The sequence below is a fragment of the Agelaius phoeniceus genome, chromosome 3 (genome assembly GCF_051311805.1).
Source record: "Agelaius phoeniceus isolate bAgePho1 chromosome 3, bAgePho1.hap1, whole genome shotgun sequence".
Classification (NCBI taxonomy): domain Eukaryota; kingdom Metazoa; phylum Chordata; class Aves; order Passeriformes; family Icteridae; genus Agelaius; species Agelaius phoeniceus.
The window spans coordinates 20,390,189-20,412,157 of record NC_135267.1 but is presented as its reverse complement, the minus strand read 5'-3'; the positions used below and the strand labels follow the sequence as shown (position 1 = coordinate 20,412,157).

The 21,969-nt window shown below is 38.3% G+C and overlaps 1 protein-coding gene across 1 annotated transcript; it reads right to left on the bottom strand.

Moving 5' to 3' along the window:
* Window positions 1–42: 42 nt before the first annotated feature.
* On the bottom strand, window positions 43–21,705 carry DDX43 (DEAD-box helicase 43). The gene is made up of 16 exons (XM_054630429.2): window positions 21,371–21,705; window positions 20,753–20,808; window positions 20,243–20,375; window positions 18,782–18,889; window positions 18,155–18,236; window positions 15,763–15,919; window positions 15,559–15,677; window positions 15,155–15,265; window positions 12,598–12,739; window positions 9,009–9,109; window positions 8,186–8,273; window positions 6,543–6,670; window positions 5,835–5,944; window positions 4,961–5,099; window positions 4,141–4,228; window positions 43–802 (listed from the first exon to the last, which is right to left on the bottom strand). Exons 1-16 carry the CDS (start codon window positions 21,687–21,689, stop codon window positions 695–697), a joined length of 1,989 nt encoding a protein of 662 aa, XP_054486404.2. The 5' UTR covers window positions 21,690–21,705; the 3' UTR covers window positions 43–694.
* Window positions 21,706–21,969: the final 264 nt, after the last annotated feature.

Here is a 21,969-nt window from a genome sequence, read left to right as displayed (position 1 = left end):
TAAGCTAGAATACTACATCCACAAAAACCAAAAGTGGGTTTTCTTCCCCAGTTAGCCACAAACAAGTACTTCCTGTCATGCTCTCCTCCATTATAAGAAAATGCAGACCTCTCTCAAAAATCTTGAGACACAAGTCTTAACAAAAATTACTACCAATGTTAAATTTTAAAACAAGAATAAAGAAAACTCGCTTTAGCAAACAAAAGGAACAGCAAACAGAGCAGTTTTCATTATCCCGAGAAATCTTCCTGCATGCCAGCAACATATCAAGGCAAAGGTACAGCATTTTGAAACTACATTGACAAACATTGTTTACAATGAATAATCTGTTTCTCTGAATATAAAAGGAAAAATTATCTTTTACATTCTTATATAGCAATACTGCATATAACTAAAAAAACCCCAAACCAACCACCAAAGCCACAATATTTGTTTTTAACCAGTAGATAATGGCTTTAGAAGTTTCATACATCACAAAAGAAAAAATTATGTGAAAATAATGTCCAAGTGCAAAACCAGATTTATTCCTATATAAAGTTACTCCAGTTTTCTAAGACACTTTTGAGAAGTTTGTTTAAATAGGACAGGTACAGAAAACAATCAAACACAAAATGAAACTAATAAATTCAAGCTCATGGAAGCTAACACTAATTAAAATCACTTTCTCTGTTTCAGTAGCTTCAAGGGACTACACTTATTTTGAGGGCTTTCTCCAAGGTCTTTGAATATCCTTTTCATTTTCTTTTCTCATTTGTGATTGTTTGTATCTTTCTGCCATTGCAATAAGCTCATCAGGAACTACCTATTAAGAAAGCAGGCAAAAAACCAAGGTGAATTTTAAATAAATCCAAACTTTCAGACTGCTTTATGAAAATGCTATTGATTTGTGTGCTCCCAAACTTGATTTCATTATTTATCTGGCTCCTGTCACTTTGCAGATTATTTTCTGTGAAAATGCAGAGAGAAATCTTTTTACATATGATTGTACTGAAATACACTGAAAAATAATCATCATAGTGTCTCTGGATTTTCAATAATATATCTATGCTTGTATCACCATACCTGATGGCAACATATAAGCAGCTAATTACAACATTATAGTTCAAACAGAAATGTATCTTTTAGTTATAAGGAACAGCTGGTAAAATCATCCAGTGCCACTTAAAGGTGATATCATACTATATACATCTACTGAATGTTGATTTATATTAAATTCCTTATGGAAGTTTTAAGAGCCTCTGAAGAGAAACTTTGTGACTTAAAGAAAGTGTTGTCATAGGAATGGTTCTCACATGCTTAGAACAAAGCAAAAAGACAAGGAAAGAGGGGCAGGAGAAAATGGTCAGATCTCCCACCACTGGGAGGTTGTAAGAGCACCTTACCAAGATCCACAGGAATTTCTGGCATGTTTGTAATTATGTGGAAAAGGTGAACAGTATCATCAAAACACTCTCACCTCAGAGTTCTTAACAACTGAGGCCAGATGTGAAGAATTACAGACAAATTTATTAGTTGAGTGACAGTGATGGAAAAAAAAAATCCAGATACCATTCCTTTGCTCACAGAACAAAGGCAGTATCCAACAAGACTTCTTAAACAGGCTGGGCAAAATGCTGACATTATTGCAATGTTTACTGCCAAAAGCAGAGTGTGCAACTGTACTGTCAAGAGGTCTTGGATCACTGATCTGTCAAAGCCAGCCCACTTCAGCAATCTGCGATGGCACGTGGCTGTCAGTGGAAGTCACCCCTCCAGAATCAGTTTCCTGATCAGAGCAAAGGGCACTCTGTGAATGTGCTATTAATATGATTGCTCTGTGTCATTTGTGTCTGCCAGTGGCAGACAGTGCAAACAGTGCAAACAGCAGAGTACAAACAAATGTAAATATCTTAAAGTCTCCCTAAACGTGCCTGGGCTTGGCAATGCTTGAACAGGTGGAGAACGCAGCCAGGACAAAAGGTCTGGTGGAGCAGGAAGTCATATTCCTCTAGTTTCCATTTCTTTTGTCAGGCTTTATAATTGAGCAATGCTTGCTATTTGCTATCAGCAACTTTTTCTTGAGCTGGCATGAGGGACAGCTCACTAGTATATGTTTTATGTGCTGAATTGCTCTTACTGGTAAACAACTATCCTGGCAAAATATGACAACTCTGGAAGAGCCCATTCTGCCTAAGTTTCAAACATTATTTAAAAATAAAGTTAATGTATCTCTAGCTGAAAGGCACAACAGGCTTATCAATGGAGATAGAAGTAATGAGACAAAGTTATTTTTCAGTTGAAACATGGGATAATTTTCTTCCTCAGTATCAAATCCTCCCCTAGAGCTTGAAGCATAATTTATTCCAAACTAAAATTGCAACAATTTCTTGCAAGTTTTTGAGCAAGCACAAATCAAGAACAGGAAGAAGTGAGGATATCGAAACAAAAATCTCAGTGAGGTAATATCCAGCATCTAGTGGCTTGTGGAAATTTTTTATGAAAAATCTGTCTATCTGCTAAACATATAAGCTAGGTGAGGCTCATTCAAGTGAGAAAAGGATAAAGATGCCATGATTTACATGGAATGCTTTTCTTGGTATCACAGAGATTACTGTTTTTCCATTAAATCTGTCCATGCTTGTTAATAAGCATTTATATATAAAAGATTCCTTCAGCATGAAATAGACACCTTTTTGTTGTACTTGTTTTTCTTTATATATCTGTAGATACAAAATCACAAAGAACATTTTGCTAACAAAAGCAACTAACTTGTTTTGAAATCAAAGTATTCTGAGCCTTCCGTTCTCTCTTACTTTTACATAATGCTTTAAGACTGAAAGAATGGTATTTTCATTTGTCATGAGAAAAAACCCCAACACTTTGTCTGTAGGGATACTTCCTTTCTATCAGACATAACTACGTTTGAGAATAATGTTATGACTAACAGTAACTTCTGAAAGCAAGGATTCAGAGTTCCTCTTTTCTCCTCGGAACTCAGACTTGTTCCCAGTCTGAGTTGAACTATCAGTTGAACTATCCCACATTACAAAAACCACAACCAGTTTGGGAACTTTGTAGCCTGCAGCTGGAGACAAGACTTGAAAGGTAATTGTTAACTCAGAATAAAAAACTCAAGGCACCTCTAAAGTAGCTTCACAGCATCATTACTGGTTTCACCTCTTGCATTTTCTGAATAAAAACAAAGCAAAAAACCCCCACCCCAAGGAAAAACTTCAAATCTGCAACTTTAAGGAATTATTAGGTGACTACTCTTCTACACCTTTTTTTTTTCTACTTTCCCCCCTCAAAAGCATCTTACTAGGCTTGCAATAAAGCAACATAGTATCTTTCAAAGAAGAGCTATAAAACAGAAGATTGAGGTGAAGTTCCAACCCAGGGTTTAAAGTCTGAGTAAGTGTCTATAGTAAAAACCACAGATTCTAGATAAAATCCATTTAGAATGTATTCAAACTCCCTCCAAAAAACCAAACAAGCAAACACGGTAACCCAAACAAACAAAACTTCAGCTCAAGTCAGGACTTGAACTGGGGGTTTACTATAAATCAGGCAAAATGTTCTTTGTTACAGCAAAAAACAGTAACACAATTATCTGTTTTCTCAGATATGGTATTAAGAAAAAATATGCTTCTTTAAAGAAAGAGATCACATTCCAGTTCCACTTCACATACTATTTACAAGCATCAGTAATAAAGCTTGGAAAAGTATGTGCAGGCATCACAACTGTCAGATAGAATAAACAGATAAGACAGTTGAGCTTCTTCTGATACAAGTATTGTTAATATTTAGACCGTTAAACAAGAAATCGGTACATGCATCCAAAAGTGAAATACAAATGGAATAAAATTTTATGAAATAAAATAAACCCTATTATTTCTCTGCAGACCTCAATGTGTATGTCTGTTACTTTTTCTTTAGACATAGAAGGCTTTGGTTAAAGTTCACAGTTCCTTCCTGGGACTCATCTGTAAAGTAAAATACAGCTAATGCTATCTAGGAAAAGACAGACTAAAATACCCATTTTCTTTCCCTGAGACACCAAAAACACTCACCAAGAAGAGTCTAAATCATCTCAGACCTTCATGACATGCTTCAGGTGCTAACCCAGAACCAATATAAATCTTACCAGTAATGTATGCTTACTTGGTTTGCTCTTTCCAGAATGTCAATCAGCTCGGATGCAAACCTCCAATCATTGCTCGTGACAAGTGTTACTGCCTCCCCAGAGCGCCTAAACAAGGAAGGAAATGACTGCTGATCCTCCAAACAACTCTGGCCAGGCTTTTACTACTGACCTAGGCAGTAATGAACTGCACCACAGGCAATATTACTGAGGTGATAGAATAAAAGTGGCTTGAGCATGTACCCTGCACATGACTTTTCAGAAAAATCAATACAGCAATTCACCTAAAATGGAGCAAATGCACAACTAATTTAGATTTTAGATAATAAACATAGCTTAATGGCAACATATTAAAGTAGCATGATTAAATGAGAAAAATCACACTTGTACTAGCCTGGGAAAGCAGCATCCAAAAGAGCTACCATTAAACTACACCACCGTGATCGGCTGTGGATTTTGAACCTACAGAAGCTTCTGTGCAATGTGCAGTCTAGAAACTAAATAAATCAGCAGCTCATGAAGAGATAAACAAGGAAGTAACATTCCAGAATATCAATGCAAATTGTTTTTCTAATTCTTCCTCATATTTATACCAGCTTTTAAACACCCTTGGTTCAATAACAGAAAAGCGTAAAACTTGCTTGCCTTCAATTTAACAGTGAATTCATTTAAAGACATAAAGCAGTGTGTTTCTAGAACATACTTTGATAGACTGAAGTCTTGACTGCCCCACCCCACATCACCTGTAGCCTCTAGAATTTGACAAGAAAAACACCTATGTTGTGCATAAAACACAACAAAACACTGATAACACATGACTATTTTCTGCTAAACACTTACCCTGCTCTTCCAGTACGACCTACTCTGTGAACATATTCCTCAATGTTGCGAGGGAAGTCGAAGTTGAAAACGTGAGTGATGTCGTGCACATCGAGGCCACGGGATGCCAAGTCAGTAGCCACCAATATCCGAACTTTGCCTACAGTAAGTATGACAGGAAGAGAACAGAGGTTATGGAACAAACAGAAAACATACTCCAGTCTATTGGTTTTCTAGCTTATAATGCACTTAATATTCTTAACACAAAGTAAAAATATGCTTGTTGAATGTCAGACTGAGTTAGCACCCAAAGCAAACTGGTAAGTAAGCACCCAAAATGTAATTTTGCTACTATTTGCATGTCACAAGTAGAACAGCAGAGTGCAGGAAAAGTAAGAAATATGCCTGGTTGATATAAAGAGTCTGGCCAAAGAACAAGAACTTCAACAACTATATTTTCAGCTGACACTCTTGTCACAGCACGAGTCTTTTATTAGCATGTGTTCACGTAACCCTGAATTGTGTTCACACAACCCTACTAGCATAATCTGGAGCAGGACTGTTTCACTGAAAACACCATCATCTGACATTTAAATTTACCATTCTGTAGACATACAATACCGATTTTTCCAGCAATGTCAAAAGTAAAATAAGCCATACTTTAAATTATTAAACTCCCAGCCATTCAAAATTTTGTTGAAGAGCAATCTCTTTGTTTGCTGTGTCTTTTTTTGTCAAACTACTAAAGCTTTCTTGAAAATTTTCTATAAAATTCAGAGCTCTTTAATATTTTAACTTCTATAGTACTAAAGAGACATGACACTTAGACAAGTTTTGAACAGAAAAAACATTAGAAGTCTGGCCTACACAAACCAGTACTTCAGCACAAACTCACCTTTCTTGAAGTCATCCAAAGCCTGTTCTCGATCACATTGTTCCCTGTTGCCATGAAGTGACTGTACTGGAATTCCTTGGATACCAAAGTCACTTGCCAAGTCATCAGCTCTAGGGTGAAATAAAGCAATGGCTCTTAAAACAGAAGGAAAAAAGAAACAAAATAGTGCAGCATCTAGATTTAAATCAAAAGGACAGTAATGTGACAGCAAAAGCTAAATGTGTGCTTAAGGACAAAACGTTACCTAGGTCAGCTGATACTTATTATAAAACAGGAAAGCAAGTCTAACCACATAGAAATGTCTACCTTTATTTATAATTTAGAGGAATACTAGATTATTTTTGTGTTGTTGACTCAAAAAGTTCAAGTATCATACAATGACCACCCCCACATTAATCAGGTCTTGAATACACCAGAAGTGTATAAAAGTAAACAGTACATCACATTGATGGATCCCCAAGAATCCAAACATCCCATCTGAGCTATGTGAAACTGAGACTTACCACCACCATTAATGATATTAAAAAGAATACAAACTGCTAGTCAGTCTAAAGGAAGAAAGAAATAAATAAAAATAATACTAATAGCAGCATATTGTGGAGAAGAGTTATTACACTTGATAGTTCTTATGTGAACTAAGAAACTATTCAGTATTTCTGTTAGGAAAAAAACCCCAAACAGAGATGATACTGGGAAGTGATTACATACGTAAGCTTTTTGCCCACAAAAATGATGACCTTATCTTTTGGCTTCATAGACTTAATGAAGTTATGCATGAAAGCTCTCTTTTCTTCCTCGGGGATAACAATAACTTTTTGTTGTACTGTGCTTACTGCCTGTCAAACAGCAAAAAGGGATGTTAGGTGGAAACAGATTACAATAATATTTTTTTTCTGTTAATTCCCATATTGCCGTGTTATAAAAGTAGTAATATATGATATCATAAAAACCCGTATTTTAATATGTATCAGTTTGGAGTTCAAACAATGCATATTTCTTACTTCCTCGTTGCTTTAGGAGAATAATAAAATTTACCTTTAAGCAGTTTGCCAAACCATTTATTTGCAGAGATTTAACGGGTAGCGATAAGTGAGGTGAAAGAAATATATTATTAGTGAAAAACACATTTAAGTTCTTTAATTTGCAAATATTTCATGTTACTCCAGAGCAAGTTGGAACAATGGCAGTCTTACTTGAAATTACAGGCTTTTAAAGATGCCGTAAATCTCTTTGAAATGATCTAGAATGGATAGTTCTAACTATTCCAATAACAGTTCATTAAAAAATTTACTCCATTATCTCTGAAGGTTACCACAGAATATCTAAGGTATAACTAATAAGTAAGACAACAAGTCTAGACATTCTCATGGCATGGTATCATGGTCTTGTGGCAAGAGTTGAAGATTCAATCAAGTAGATAAAGATCGTCTCTTCACAGGAACCCTTCCCCCCCACCAGATTTGTCAACTGGGAGAAGCTCCTGTAGAAAGCGATTAATGCCCTAGAGAATAGAGCTACAAGAGCAGTTGATGTCTTTCAAATTCTAATCCTGACAAGAAATGCCCTTTGATAAAAGTTTAGTTCTGAACAGAACAGACAAAAAGCACACTAAATCTCTATTTCTACTGACAAGTGTACTGGATACTAGGTTTCCTCACTCCCTATTGCTAAAAAAAAAGGAACTGAAAAGGAAACTTTCCTAAGATCTTGGGCAAACTACTGTTCCTGTAAATTCTGCTGGTATTGAAGCCAAATACACATAGCTGCACAACAATGACAAATAAACAACTACATCCACACGTTAGAAGTTTTGGACTTTAAAGACAGTTCTTACTCTAACACATACTTGCTGCTATAGACAAGTGTCCTCCAAGAGTTTAGTACAAAGCTCCCACTCCATTTGAGAAAGATACAGTTGGGAAACACAAATTTAGATAAGGATTTGTATGCATTAGAAAGATCTTCAGAAGGAAAACCAAATAAAGAACAAGAACTTGCTGAACCAGAATTAAGGTTGCAAAACCAACGGATCACACGAAAACATGTGGCATTGTGAAGTAGAACATTCAATATGATTGACACTTGTTCACCTGTTATGTCTTCTACTGAAGGGCTAAGACTTCCAGATGTTGTTACAGCAAAAATATTGGTTTATACTTTTTAAATTTTTCTGAACTTTTAAGGAAACTAAAATAAATAGCACGGAGCTGTTTCTTGAAAGCTCAGATGATTACAAAAGATACATGCATTTACTTACATACAGTTAATTACAAGCAAAAAATCTCCTGGCTTAAACTTAAGTTCTTCTACAAAAGGAAGGGGAAAAACCAAAAAAGAACAGGACAACTTACTGCTAAGTCAAGAGTGCCAACATACACAATCATGGGATTTTTCAAGTAGGATTTTGCTAGGCGACGGACACCATCAGGCCAAGTAGCGCTGAACAGGAAGTGAAGAGGAAAACACACACACATGAGAATAGCATGCCAAATCTTTTCTAATTCATTAATTTCATCATATTCTTCTTTTCTTTCCTTTCTTATACACCAGTGAAACACATATGCAGTAACAGTATTGAGTTTAACTAATCTTAAATTAATAGTAAACAGCACTTGAGCTTAAAAGATCATTTTATTGGTTAAAAGTACAGGCAACAATTATGGAACCTTTCTAGTGAAGCCTCAGCTGAGGTTAGTTGTTGAACAGTACCCAATAAGCAAGCTTCTAGTCTGTTTTCTTAAACAGCTTAAATGCAAAATACAGGAACCAAAATTATTGTTGGGATATTTGATTGTTAAGTTTCCAAAAGCTGCATAATTTCAAAATTAATCCAGGTACAGACTAGCACAGATACTGATCAGAAAGTCAGGAAATACATTTGGTCCCAGAAGGAGAACTGTAAGTTGGCATTTTAAGTTGATATGCCAAATTCCAGCACTCTGAGGATACTTTCATTTTTTTTGGGATAACTCAACTGTCTTTATATTTGATGTAAAAAAGTCAGAAAAGACAGTACAAACTGAAAAAAAAAATCTGTCAAATGACTCATCAGGACTGACTAGACCGAATTAGAAAGAAAACAAGTAAAAATTTTAATAACTGACACATTTATTTTGAAATTAACATGTTCAATAACCTTATGTTCGAGTCCTGAGCACTCTCATGTTTAGATACCTTGTCATAACAGTTTGTCTGTCAGGACGCACATCTATTAGGATCTTCATTATCTGAGGTTCAAATCCCATATCCAGCATTCTGTCAGCCTCATCTAAAACCTGTTCAGAAACAAAGTTATTTACTCTGCCTAGTTCCTCAGATAAGGGTTTGTTTCAACAGGACAATACACAGAAAAAGATTTTAATGGTAACTGTTTTAATTGCAGAACCTTCTCCATAACTTACTGCAAAACCTGTTCAACTTGTATTTTACTTCTTCAATTTCCTTGACACTTTTTCATTCAGTATTATATTTGCAGGCAAAACAAGAAAATTCACAGTTCCTTTAAGAGCATTTAAAGTCAATAAAACAAAAAAACAACTGTTTGTTTTACCAATAATTAGGTTGATGGCCAAAACTAAGCACAAACTAAAAAAAATACAAAACCAAAAAACCCATAACCAATCAAACCCAGAGGGGAGCAACCTGCTCAACACACATAAATTGTTTGCAATTTTAAGGGGAAATCTCATTTCTACCTCACAAGATATCTCATACAGGACCAAAATATCACTTGTCAATTTAGTTCCTCATTACAAGTAGGAAAAAGCCAGAGCATACATTCTGGCACACACTAGGACACTGCACAACTCCCAGAGCACAAGCTTGTTTGGTCTGGTAAAAAAGGCCAGAATTGAACAAGAGAGCTGGAGGTCTGAGAACATCTCTTTGGAACTAAAATGTTTTCTAATATACAAGCACACTTGTGAATGTTTTCAGTCTCATACAAAGAAAGAAGACTGACATCTGAGACTCATTTATTTTCTTTGATTTATAGAAACTCTATTTGAAAAGTAAAGTTATATGGATTGTGCTTTTAAGCATCAACAATTTCTAGACACTTATGTGGAAATACAAGGGATTGATGATAATCTCTTTCTACTGTCCTAATTTTGCTGTTCCATTATTCTCTGACATTTTATTATATTAAAGAGGTTTAGTACATTATTAATGTAAATCTCTGAAATAACAAAAAATTATCAACTGAGAGATAAGACAAGAATTCTATTTCTTGGTTTAATTCTCTTTATTTTTAGAGGGCTTATGGAGGTGTCATTGACTACATGAATTCTAATAGAATAGCAAGGCTGAAACATCACTAATTTACATAAAGAGTTGGCTGCTACGCCTTTTTCAGCAGTAGAAGTTTTCTTTGCTATTAAGGTCACTTGCTGCAGAGGGAAAAGGAAGCATCTGTGCCTAATTGATGGATCAGGTAGCTGAAATTCACCTTTTTTTTTTTTTCCTGATAGCTGCTTCATTAAGAAGGCTGCAATATATATCAGTACTGATTTTTTTCAAATGTGTCACAGCCCCATCCTGGTTTATAATCTAAATGCCCTTCAATGGACATAGTCTTAGGCTTCTTGTTATCTTTAAATATACACATATTTTTTTGTTTGTCAATATTGTTCATTTCAGTTCTATTTCTTGGCAAAAAAATTCTTACAAGCCAGTTCTTCCTTTGAAAATGATTTAGTTTCCTCTTTCCTTTCTTTTAAATTAGTAATTGGTAAGTTTAACACCATTTTTTTTGTATTGAAGAATAAAAGCACTACTGCAATCTACCTTTTACATCCTCCTTCATGATTTATATATATTTTTAATTGCACTTTGTCCTAAATGTTTCCCAATTATTCATGCACAATCCCAATTTCCTTCCTTCAGCTTTATCAGCATGAAGTCCAAAGAATTAAGATTACTTCATCAGACTACTGATGAATGAATACTGATTTACACTGAACACAGGCAAAAAAAAGCATATTTTCATATGACATGTATTTTGAACAATCAAAAAGCTGTTTATGACAGAATCTACAACCTTACTTCTGAAAAACAGCAGTCTGTCTTGAATAAATGGCTTCCTAAAAATCTGAATCAAGACTTGATCAACTTGATGGTTCTGTCAGGCAAGAAGAGAAATTCTAACCTCAAACTCACCTTGGGTCCAGTACCTAATTAGACATAATTACCAGAGCTTGGTTTTGTGTTGTTGTTTTTCTTTCCTGGGGGGTGGTACATTTAGTTGGGTTTTAACAATTGCATCCCAGTATCTGACCTTGGAGGTCCTTTGGGAAATAATTGTATCATATTAGCAAGTAATACTCAGTTTACTTTGAGAACCTTCCTAAGACTCAGTAATATCTTTAAACGAAAACTGTAAACAAAGCTTTTTAATGAAGAGTGTTCTTCATCCAAGATGGAAATGTGAAATCTATTACCACTCTTTTTTTCCTATAGCAAGGCCACAAGATTAAATTATTTGTTGGCTGAAAACTGACAATGAAGCTCTGGAAATAGAAAGCATCATACATATTGAAAAGCACAAGAAACAAGGATAAATATACAGCATGATTACAAAAAGATAGAATTTTCAATGTCCAGTTTCAATGTCCATGAGGCTATGGTACACAGAATTTCCTTAAAGTCTGAGGCATTAAGATCTTAACCACATCACAATATATGGTTCTTGCATTGGTTCTTCTGAAAACATTTAACTGCTAGTGGAGCAACAAAATTGTCTCTCATCCTGCTTCACATCATCATATTTTTCAATTTGATAGTTAATTCTTTTTAGCATTGTCATACTTCAGTATATGCTGCACATACTGAAGCATGCTTTTGGTTCAATACCCATGGAACCAGTGTGTGCCTCTGGTATGACTATACTTCACCTTGGCAGAAAGATGATCTATGTTCCTATAGTTCTCAGAATGCAGGTTTTCAGGCCTGTTTTCCTCCTGCTCAGCAATTACATGTGAACCTTCTACAGAATGCTACTCTCCTGTAATAAACCTTTTTCCCAAATGGCCAAATTTATAATGATGCTATACCACCACTGGCTTTGCCAGTAAGCTCACAACTATCACTTAGAATTGGAGCTAACTTGTTACAACATGTAAAAGTGAATTTAACTCTCACAGAATAGTTGGGTGGACAGAGATCATGGCCAAACTGTCAAACTAGGCAACAACTCACAGACAAGTCAGAAATAAATTGAATATATAGAAGCATTTTACAAACAGCAATGGTCTTACCTGTTCAGCACAGGAAAAGGCAAAAATGAAATTAAGACATAAGGATTATAATAACGTTTATAAGGCTGTTTTCCCACTGAGATCAAAAGAAAGTCAGTCCCCCAACATTTAAATATCTGTGTCTGACTCTGCTACCACACAAGTTCTAAAAAAAAAATTTGAGACACTGGTAACCTTTAAAAAGAAAGGGAAAAGACAACTTCAGAAAGGCATTTCATCCATTAGTAACTAATCCTGACAAAATGAATTTTAGAATGCCATTACTGAAAAAACAATTTAGCATCTTAAAAATGCTTGCTGTGCTAGAAGCCTATTTTTCCTAGGGAATATTTCACATCTGCAATGCAATTATAATAAGTATGAATCATCCCTCCAACTCCAATTTCAGTGTTAAGCTGTATTGTAATTAATACTTTGGAAGTTTAAAGAAAACTCCATTAAAGCTAAAATTCAAACTGAGTCAACCATTTCCCAGCTGGTGCATTACTCATTGCATATCAGTTACTTGCCAAATATGTTATGCTCTTCAAATTTATGAAGTTGTTCATCTGAAGATCATTCAGTCTGCCAGGAGTAGCAATAACAATATCCACACCTTTGGTAACCATGTCTATCTGTCCTTTTCGGTCCCCACCACCATAGACGCAAATACTGTAAAATAAAAGTTTTACAGACGTAGTGTCTTAAATTTCAGCTAAAGTCAATCCTTTTCAAATAAATGCCACCATGTTACTTTAAAAGTGTCACCTGGGATTAACAAGTGTGATTGACAGTATTGCAGTAATTAATAAAATTAACACTGAATGACATTCCCTCAGCAATTCAGCAATAGTTTTCTGCTGAAACTGCAGTGAAAAAAAATCATGAAAGGAAGATAGCTCATATGTTTTGGGTTGTTCTGAAAATCTTTACACAAAAAATAGATGAACATATGAAAGGATGCATGATTTTCCTAAAAGTACCATCAAAAGTGGTATGTTTTGCTGTTGGGGTGACTGTAAGACTTATTCAGAGTGCTACACAAAGTTAACAGAGACCCCTAAAAGCAAGATTCAGAGTACAGTAATGTCTGTTTAATTGCTTAAATGAAGATCTACACTTAGCAGGTTTGTGGATGAAACCCAACTGGGGAAGGAGCTGACACACTCAAGAGAATTAGGCTTTTTCCAGAAGAACAACAAAAAGGCTAGAGAAATGGGTTGATGAAAATACCATAAAGTTTAACAAAAAAAAGACAGAGATGGAATATACCCCATAACTCAGAGCCAAACAAAACATTACAAAAAGATTTGTGTGGGCTAGAACCTGAACATTATTCAGCAAAATAATCTCTTAGAAAAGAAAGCCACAGATGATGCACCAAGGGGATTTCAGTGCCCTGAGCTGGAGAACCACAATGTGAGGATGATCCACTCCCAGCTGAGCTGCAATTATGCAGGATCTGCTGCTCCAGCTGGATTTCTACAAATCTATGGGGCATGATGGGATTTATACAAAAATTCTCAAAGAGCTGGCTGATGTCATTGCAGTCTCAATGATTTTTGAGCCGTCTTTGGAATCCAGAAAGGTCCCTGATGAAGTTATGAAGAAAATTATTCTGGGAGGTATTGACAAACAGACTGTCTGTAAGACAGGGTAGTCACTGCCCACAGCCAGCACAGCTCTATGAGGGTGAAGTTCTGCTTGTCAAGCCTGACTTCCTTTTATGACAATGTAACCCACCAAGATGATCAATGAAGCCAGTTGATGTAACCTATTAAGATTTCAATAAAGCTTTCGATACTATTTCTAACAGTTTCCTTCTGGACAAAATGTCAAGCACACAGCTGGATAAACACACCATGGGATGGGTCAGCAACTGGCTCACGGGTCAGGCATAAAGGGTTACAGTGAATGGGATGACATCAGCCTGGTGACCTGGTGACCTTATGAGGGCTCCATCCTTGGCCCTCATAAGATCTTCATCTCATGGAGGCAGGACTGGAAGAGGTACTAAGCAAGTTCACAGATAATACAAAACTGGGGGGAGCTGCTGGCTCCCTCCAGGGCAGGAGGCCCTGCAGAGGGACCTTGACAAATCAGAGGGCTGGGCAGCTACCAACCACGTGAAGTTCAATAAGGGAAAGTGCCAGATTCTGCACCTGGGATGGGCAACCCTGGATGTACAGACAGACTGGGGAATGGGATACTGGAAAGCAGTACCATGGAAAGGGACTTGGTCAATGGCAAGTTGAACATGAGACACAGCAGCGCCCTGGCAGCCAGGAGAGCCAACCCTGTCCTGGGGGCATCAGGCACAGCATCACCAGCTGGGCAAGGGAGGGGATTGTCCTGCTCTGCTCTGCACTGGGGCAGCCTCACCTTGAGTGCCTCACCTCCAGTTCTGGGCACCACGATGTAAGAAAGACATGAAACTATTAGAGAGTGTCCAAGGAGGCCAACAAAGATGGTGAAGGGCCTTAAGGGGAAGCTGTGTGAGGAGCAGCTGAGGGCACTGGGTCTGTTCAGCCTGGAGGAGACTGAGGGGAGGCCTCACTGCAGTTACAGCTTCCTTGTGAGGGGACAAGAAAGGGCAGGCACTGATCTCTGCTCTGCGGTGACAGTGACAGGATCCAAGGGAATGGCCTGAAGCTGTGTCAGGGAGGTTTAGGTTGGATATTAGAGAAAGGTTCTTCACTCAGCGGGTGGTTGGGCACGGGAACAGGCTCCCAAAGGAAGTGATAACGGCACCAGCCTGACAGAGTTCAAGTGTTTGGACAGTGCTCTCTGGCACAGGGTGTGACTCTTAGTCCTGTGCAGGGCTAAGAGCCAGACTTGATGATCCTTGTCCCTTTCAACTCAGCATATTCTGTGTGATTCTTCTTAGCTGTCAACTCAGAAGGAAAAGAAGCAGAAAAGCTTCACAGACTTTGACCATGAGATTAGTCAAAACAAATTCTGAAAACTGGGAAAATATAAACTCTGCATTTACTACTATCTCCTCCCCTCTTTAAATGCAATTATTGTAGTAGGTATTGATAGGAGAAAAAAGATATTACTTAACAAGCCAGTAAAAAGCAAGACTACCTTTTAATTCCTTTGTATGCATACTTTGAACACTCTGCCTCTACTTGAAGTGCCAGTTCTCTAGTGGGAGCAAGAACCAACATTCCAGGCCCCCCACGCTGATCTTTGGATCTGCAACAAAGCATATTTAGAATGTTGGTATATAAGGATGGGCAAAGTCCATCATGCTTGACACTGAACATTTTTATACTGTTCTAAACTTCTGTACACTGCTGCTAACAGAATGCTATTTTGTCCATGGTGACAAATTTGCTGCTTATTCCATCAGATTTATAATTTTTTTTTCAATACATGATTTTTATCTTCATTACTAGAAAATCATCTCAGGAGTTGGGTGCAGGAGGAAGTAAGTGCAGGGGGAAGTATGCACAGCTAAACAAATCAGACCTGTGAGCAGTCCTTACATTGGTTGTGAAGTCAAGTGAATGAATCCAGGCATTAAGTATGCTAATGTCTTCCCAGTACCAGTCTGCGCTATACCAATAAGATCAATTCCTTGGAGTATAATTGGCCACGCCTGGGACTAACATAAAACAACAAATACTTAAATGTAGTCTTCATTTTTCTCTTAAGGTTCAGTTAAAGAGTCATCAAAATTGAAGACATACCTGAATTGGTGTAGGCTTCTGAAAACCAACTTTTCTTATATTGGCCATAATATCAGGATAATGCTCAAATACATCTTCAAATTTACAAACAGGATTGGGAATGCAGCGCTTTTCACCTTCTTTCAAGTCATCACAAGTTATAGAATTATTTTCTTTCCTATATAAAGTAGTGCAATTGTTTTAAAATCTCATAATCTGAAAAATTAGAGCTAATATAAAATACTGTGTTTCTTAACTTTTTTTAAACTCCTTGAACAAAAAAAAAACCAACAAGTTCAGGCTCTTGAATGGGTCTGAATTAGTCTTCTATTTTTCTTAAAAGTCCTTCTATAGGAACACTTCTCCCAGAGGTATCAATAACCATTTTTTCTTAAGAACAACTGATTTGAAGTTATATATGGCTATTAACATGAACTGCACTCCTATCAGGCTACAATTATACCTGATTACAAATTAAGTAGGTATGACAAATTTTTAAACCCAAAGACAACTCAGAATTCAGATGAATGGTTTCACCTTAACAGTCAAAATTCTATATTCTGACAAAAATCTCCCCCAGCTGTTTTCAGAGCAGCTACCTGGATACTCTAGAGAACACCAACTGAACGATTTTGGAAAAAAAACATGACCAGTAAGACAAGCCCCCCCGCCCAAAAAAAACCCCACTGGAACAACAAGCCCCTAAAAGCAGGCAAAACCCAAATCACAACTCATATAAAAGACTATATTAAAAACTGCTGTTCCAAGGTTTCCTCCAATTTAGAGCTCTTAATATGCTGTCCTAGTTTCAACCAAGGGCAGAGTCAATTTTCTCCCACAGGCAATGAGGGGAGCTTGAAGCCATGCGGGCATGCCTACATTGTTACTCTGTATCACCCAAATTGTCATTGGGGGTGAAGGGGATTTTCACTTTCCAGGAGAAAGGGCGTGAGGTTTCCTGTGGAAGAAAAAGGCAATGACCCTCCATGGTCATTTTGTTCCTTTCTGCAGGAGAGCAAATGGATTGGAGAGGTGAGGTGGTGTGGATGGTCTGACCAGCGGGCTTGGCATCATCGGTTTTTGTTATCTCAGGCTTGGGGAAAAAAACATGGGCATGGACAGTTTCATCCACCATCTCTCCTTCGTCTCAGGAGCTCTGTGGTGGTGTCATGTTGGTTGGACTTCCATGAGCATTTTTGCATGCAATCACCTTTTATACAATGTTTTTATTAGTGTTGTTGCTGTTTTTCTTATCTCATTGATGTTTTCCAGTAAATTCTTATCTCAATCCATAATCTCTGCCTTTTTGTCCCTCTCTTACCAAAGGGAGTCAGGGAGGGGAGTGGCTGCTTAGAGCCTAACTTCCATCTGGTTTTAAACCATGACATCTGCATAAACATATTGATTTCAGTCCTGTACTCCTCTGAAGATTCCATTCAGTAAAAAGCTTTTCTTCAAGTGGGGTGTAAACTAGGAAAAGAATGAGCAACTCAATTTCCCCTCATGTTTATAGAATTATTTCTTTCAGTTGCTGCCTTTTTTTCCTTAAAGCAAATGGATTAGATGAAGTAGAAAAAAAAATCCTTTATCACACAAGTTCTCAGTACATACAAGAACAATGTACTGTAATTTTCACTAGCTCTAGCAACAACACATCCATAGGGATGTGAAAAGGTGAAAGCATCTGGAAACAATTCCATGCTTTGCTCACTGTGGCATGCAAAGAAAAAAAAGACGTCTTGCAAAAAAAAAAGTAATAAAAAGCTAACACTTCAATAATGCTCAGCAACTTCATTAGAACTACTAAAGAGGGCTGTAACTATTACCAAGGCCTGAACCAAACCACTTGAAACAGATGATCTGTTTTCCTTGCAAGGTACTGATATAGGTTGCTGGATCAAAATAAACAGATGCAGTTAACTGAAGCACGAGGATGTGCTTGTAAAAACAAGACAGATAAAAAAGGAAGACAACAGTAACAAAAGTTGGAATTTGGTTTGAAGATAGTTTTGACTAAAAAAACGCAGGGAAAAAATTGCAGCCAAAAGGTATTCAACCTGTGAACAATTCTATTTGGAAGAAAATGTGAACATACTGTCTCATGAAAGGCAAAGATGTTTCTTGGCTGTTGCCAAAAAAGTCAGTGAACCATTATGAAATTTTTCTTTCTGAAATTCAACTAAATCAAACATTTTTAGAGAAGCAGAAAATCCATGAGGTTATTTTTCCAGACAACTAATAATCTCATCTGCCAGTCCTTTCATTCCCAAGACAGAGTTCTTAAAAAGATCAAGTTGCTACAAGACCCCAGAATTCGAGTCTCTGTCTCAGTATTTCATCTCCCATTTTCTAGTCTCTCTAGTTTAATAGTAATTTTTGCCAAGCAGACGATTCCCTAAAGAAATGATCTTACCGCCACAGTTCCACTTCTTCTTGTGACATAGATGCAGTCCTGGCTGATTCCTTGTAGAAGTTTTTCTCAATTGGAGGCAAGCCTTAAACAATCAGAAAAATCCCACTTGAATCAGCAAGAAATAATACAGAGTCACCGTAAGTCTGCTGAAGCTTAAGATGGAAAGCCCAGGGCCCAGAAAGTGCCTTGAGCCAGAAGACTAGCTGGAAGTGATGGAAAACCATTGCTCATGTAAAAAGATGAAGGCTGAGACAAATACTTCAAAAAAACCCACTCCCCCACATTTAAAGTTCTGAAGTAATATCTACTAACACATACAGTAGTATATTTAACAACTCCTAGTTTGTTTGTTTTTTTTTTTTGGTGGCCACATACAAAACAACACCATTTTCAAAGGGGGACATTCAAAATACCACATGAGTAGCAGGTTTAAGTCTTGGCACAGTAATCAGTATCCTCCATGGCCATGTTGAGAAATGCTAACATGGCCAGCTCACTGCAAATACGTCACTAAGTTGGGCTCTGAAACATTCAGTCATCTCAAAGCAAGTATCAGAAACGTTTAAGCATTCCAACAGATTTATCACATAAAGACAAGTATAATACAATCAAAATTGTAAAACTAACCTGCCCACTTCATAGATTCATATTTGGCCCTGTTTTCTCGAAGAGAGGCCCAGTTAATTACTGGTTTCTTTGGGTTATTTTCAGGCTTGATAATGTCCAAGGTTTTTCCTGCAGAGTTAGTGACAAAATGCTGCTGTTTGATCGAACAAGCCATGGGGAGAAATCTCCCCTCAAAACAAACACTGTTTTCTATTACAGGCCTCACATATTTTAAATAGACATGAAACACGTCTATTATAAGTGGAAAATTATTTCCCAGATCTCTGCCATGAAACATTGCTAAAATGTGTACAAATTCAGTTCTGATAAAAAAAGGGAAACATTTCAGCATCATTAGCTACTTAAAGGAAGCAGTGACAGGGTATGACATGCTTCTCCTCCAGCTATAAACCAGGTTTCTTGTGCAGCAAGGTTTGGAAAAACTTGTGAAACCAGTAGATGATATGCAGAGAGAAAGCTTTAACAGCTACAAGAGCAAAGCTTAGGTCTAAAGCATCCAACAACACCACAATAAAGTCTCAGTCTAGTTATATTCTATACTTCTTTTTTGATGAGATTAACACATCCTAAGTAAGTGCAGTTTAACCTGAAGATATAAATAGCAACACAGTTGTGTGGAAAACTAGTGGAAAGGCAGGAAACATAGGGATAACACTGTCACAAATCCAAAGGTAGCTTTAAAAATTTCTAGTCTCTTGAAACATACTCATCCACCTTCTGGGACACTTCTAAAAAGGAAACACACAACTACTCCATTCCTTATTCTAATGCTGGAACATAATTCCTGGATCCCTTCTTCCTCATCAGAGCATCAGATCAACAATTGTGGATGGTGTTTGCCTGTGCAAAAAATTGTTGGGAGCACATACAAGACATACCAATAATATAAGCAGCATCCAAACATACAAAAATGATTTCTACATCCATGTAACACAGCTACCACAGGAAAGCCCAGTAAAGCCAGGCATGAAGTGCAACACCAAATCTTGAGACATTAACATCCCTTGAAAGTAGTAGGAAGTATGGCCTGTGCTATGATCAGCACTTCATAGACTATCTTTACAAAGGTTTACTGAATTGTAATGCTCCACAGATACCAGATTAAAACTTGCACTACAGCCAATACTGTTATTTTGGAGGAATCAAACTGATAATGCAAGAACCAAGGTGGTATAACATTCTGCATCCATAAAATTGTTTGTTGAAAACACACAAGAACTGGTTTTCATGGAATCTTGGCAGTTTGGTGGGAGGGGGAAACTGTCCATAGTTGAAAAAAAGGAGGATATCTTGGTATTTCTGTTTTAAGAAGATGCCATTGCCCAAGAACAAGGTTTAAGAGGTTTAAGTTAACTTACTTGGCAAAATTGGCAAAACTAACAAATAAAAAGACTCCAGCAAACCACCAAATATACTGAATACAATCAATAATATTTTTTCCCCCAACCTCACATTTCTTACCTTTCTCTGTCCCACCTCTAACATAGTTTTGTCCAGAACTTGTAATAAGATTGTCAATCAACATCTTGGCTTTGTTTTGCACATCAATGCTGCCAAAAATCTTTACTTCAGATTCATAGGTTCCTCTTGTAACCTATGTTCAAAAACATCACTGAATTTTTTTTTCCATACTGCAAAGACAAACATTATACAAGAACACATACTGAAAACAATTTTTTGATCTTTTTTTTCCCTGAAGTTTAACTTGTTCTATGAAAAGGCCCTTTAATTCCTTTTCTAAGAGAAGGAAATAAATCCAAACGTAAGGAAAAAAAATCAATAACTTTTTCCTATTTTCACATAACATCCAGTTGCACCCTCAATTCCACTTTCTTTACACCAACTCTAAAACAGTGGCATTGTTACAGCTATTGTAACACCCTTAAACTTCCTCCAAATGGTTTACACAGAAACAAAACCAAGTATGTCCCCAAAAGAGCCCATTCCTTGACAACATACAGCACATGGTACCTTTATCCTGGAACCTGAAGAATCCTCAAGTTCTTTAATTTTAGTTCCACCCCTACCTGTTATAAAGATACACAGCAGGTATTACAGAGATTTAGGACAAACTGCCCAAACCTACACATTAATTGTATGCATTTTGCTTGTGACCAAACCCCAAGACTTTCATATGAGTGCGTGTACCTACAAATAAAAGCACTTGTGACACCAAACTGTTGGAGACTGTAGGTAACTCTTCTGTCAATTAAACAAATGTAAGGTATGTGTGTAGGGGAATGCCCTTCAGTAGAAGAGATGGAGGAGTAAAACTCTATCAAGAGATTGTCACTCTTCCTCCATGTGACTAGAGGGGCTTCAGAACGCTTGCACACTACTGGCCTTGAGAAATAGACATAAACTCAATCACTTCAGGGCGGACAAGTTTCCCTGGCGAGTGGCAGACTGCAAAAGCAGCCTGCCGTGCGCAGCTGGAGAGAGCCGCACGGGAACTGCGAGGGGCCCCTCCGCGGCCAGGCTGACGGAAGGCAGGGATGCACTCCCTCAGGGCACTGGGGGGGACCGGCTCCTCCCCACCCGCTTACCCCAGCGGGTCAAGCACCCGGCCCGGGGGTGCACCGGCATTACCTATGAGAGCCCCGACCAGGGCGCTATCCACGTGGAAGGAGAGCGGCGCCGCAGAGTCCCGAGCCTGGCCGGCCGCAGCTCGGGGTGGCCGCGGCCGCGCCGCCCGCCTCGGGCCGCCGGAGCCTTCAGCGCCTCGCGGCTCCCACCCTTCCCCTCCAGGATTCCCCGCGCCCTTCCCCCATCGCCCGCCGCTCTCCACGGAGGCGCGGCCCCACGAAGGGGTGCTGGGCGACCAGCACAGCGGCCCGGCAGCAGCAGCGGCCCGCGGCCAGTCCGGCGCGCCCAGCTCCTCATCGCTGCTCGCGTCCCAGTCCGACATGGCGGCCGCAGCCGGCTCGGCCGCCCATGCGGAGGGACTTGGCGCGTCTCAAGCCCGGGGCGCGCTGATTGGCCGGGGCGGGCCGCTCTCTGAGCTGTGATTGGCTGGCTCCGCAAGGGGGGCGGGGCTCTATGGCTGCCCCTGCTGTGTTATCGGGGCATTACGGAATCGATTCGGCTGGAAAAGGCCTCGGGGACTATCGCGTCCTGCCCGTGATCCAGCAGCAGCCTGTCAAACACATCGTGGCACTGAGTGTTTGACACCATGCCACGTGCAGTGT

Bases quoted from the DNA above. Each gene is read 5' to 3' on its own strand.
- DDX43 (XM_054630429.2), bottom strand. From the start codon at position 21,689: ATGTCGGACTGGGACGCGAGCAGCGATGAGGAGCTGGGCGCGCCGGAC. The intron at 9,110-12,597 runs GCAAGTAACTGA...GTTTCTGAACAG, and splicing joins TGAAGAGCATAACATATTTG to GTTTTAGATGAGGCTGACAG. The intron at 803-4,140 runs GTAAGCATACAT...CTTTCTTAATAG, and splicing joins TTCTGGAAAGAGCAAACCAA to GTAGTTCCTGATGAGCTTAT.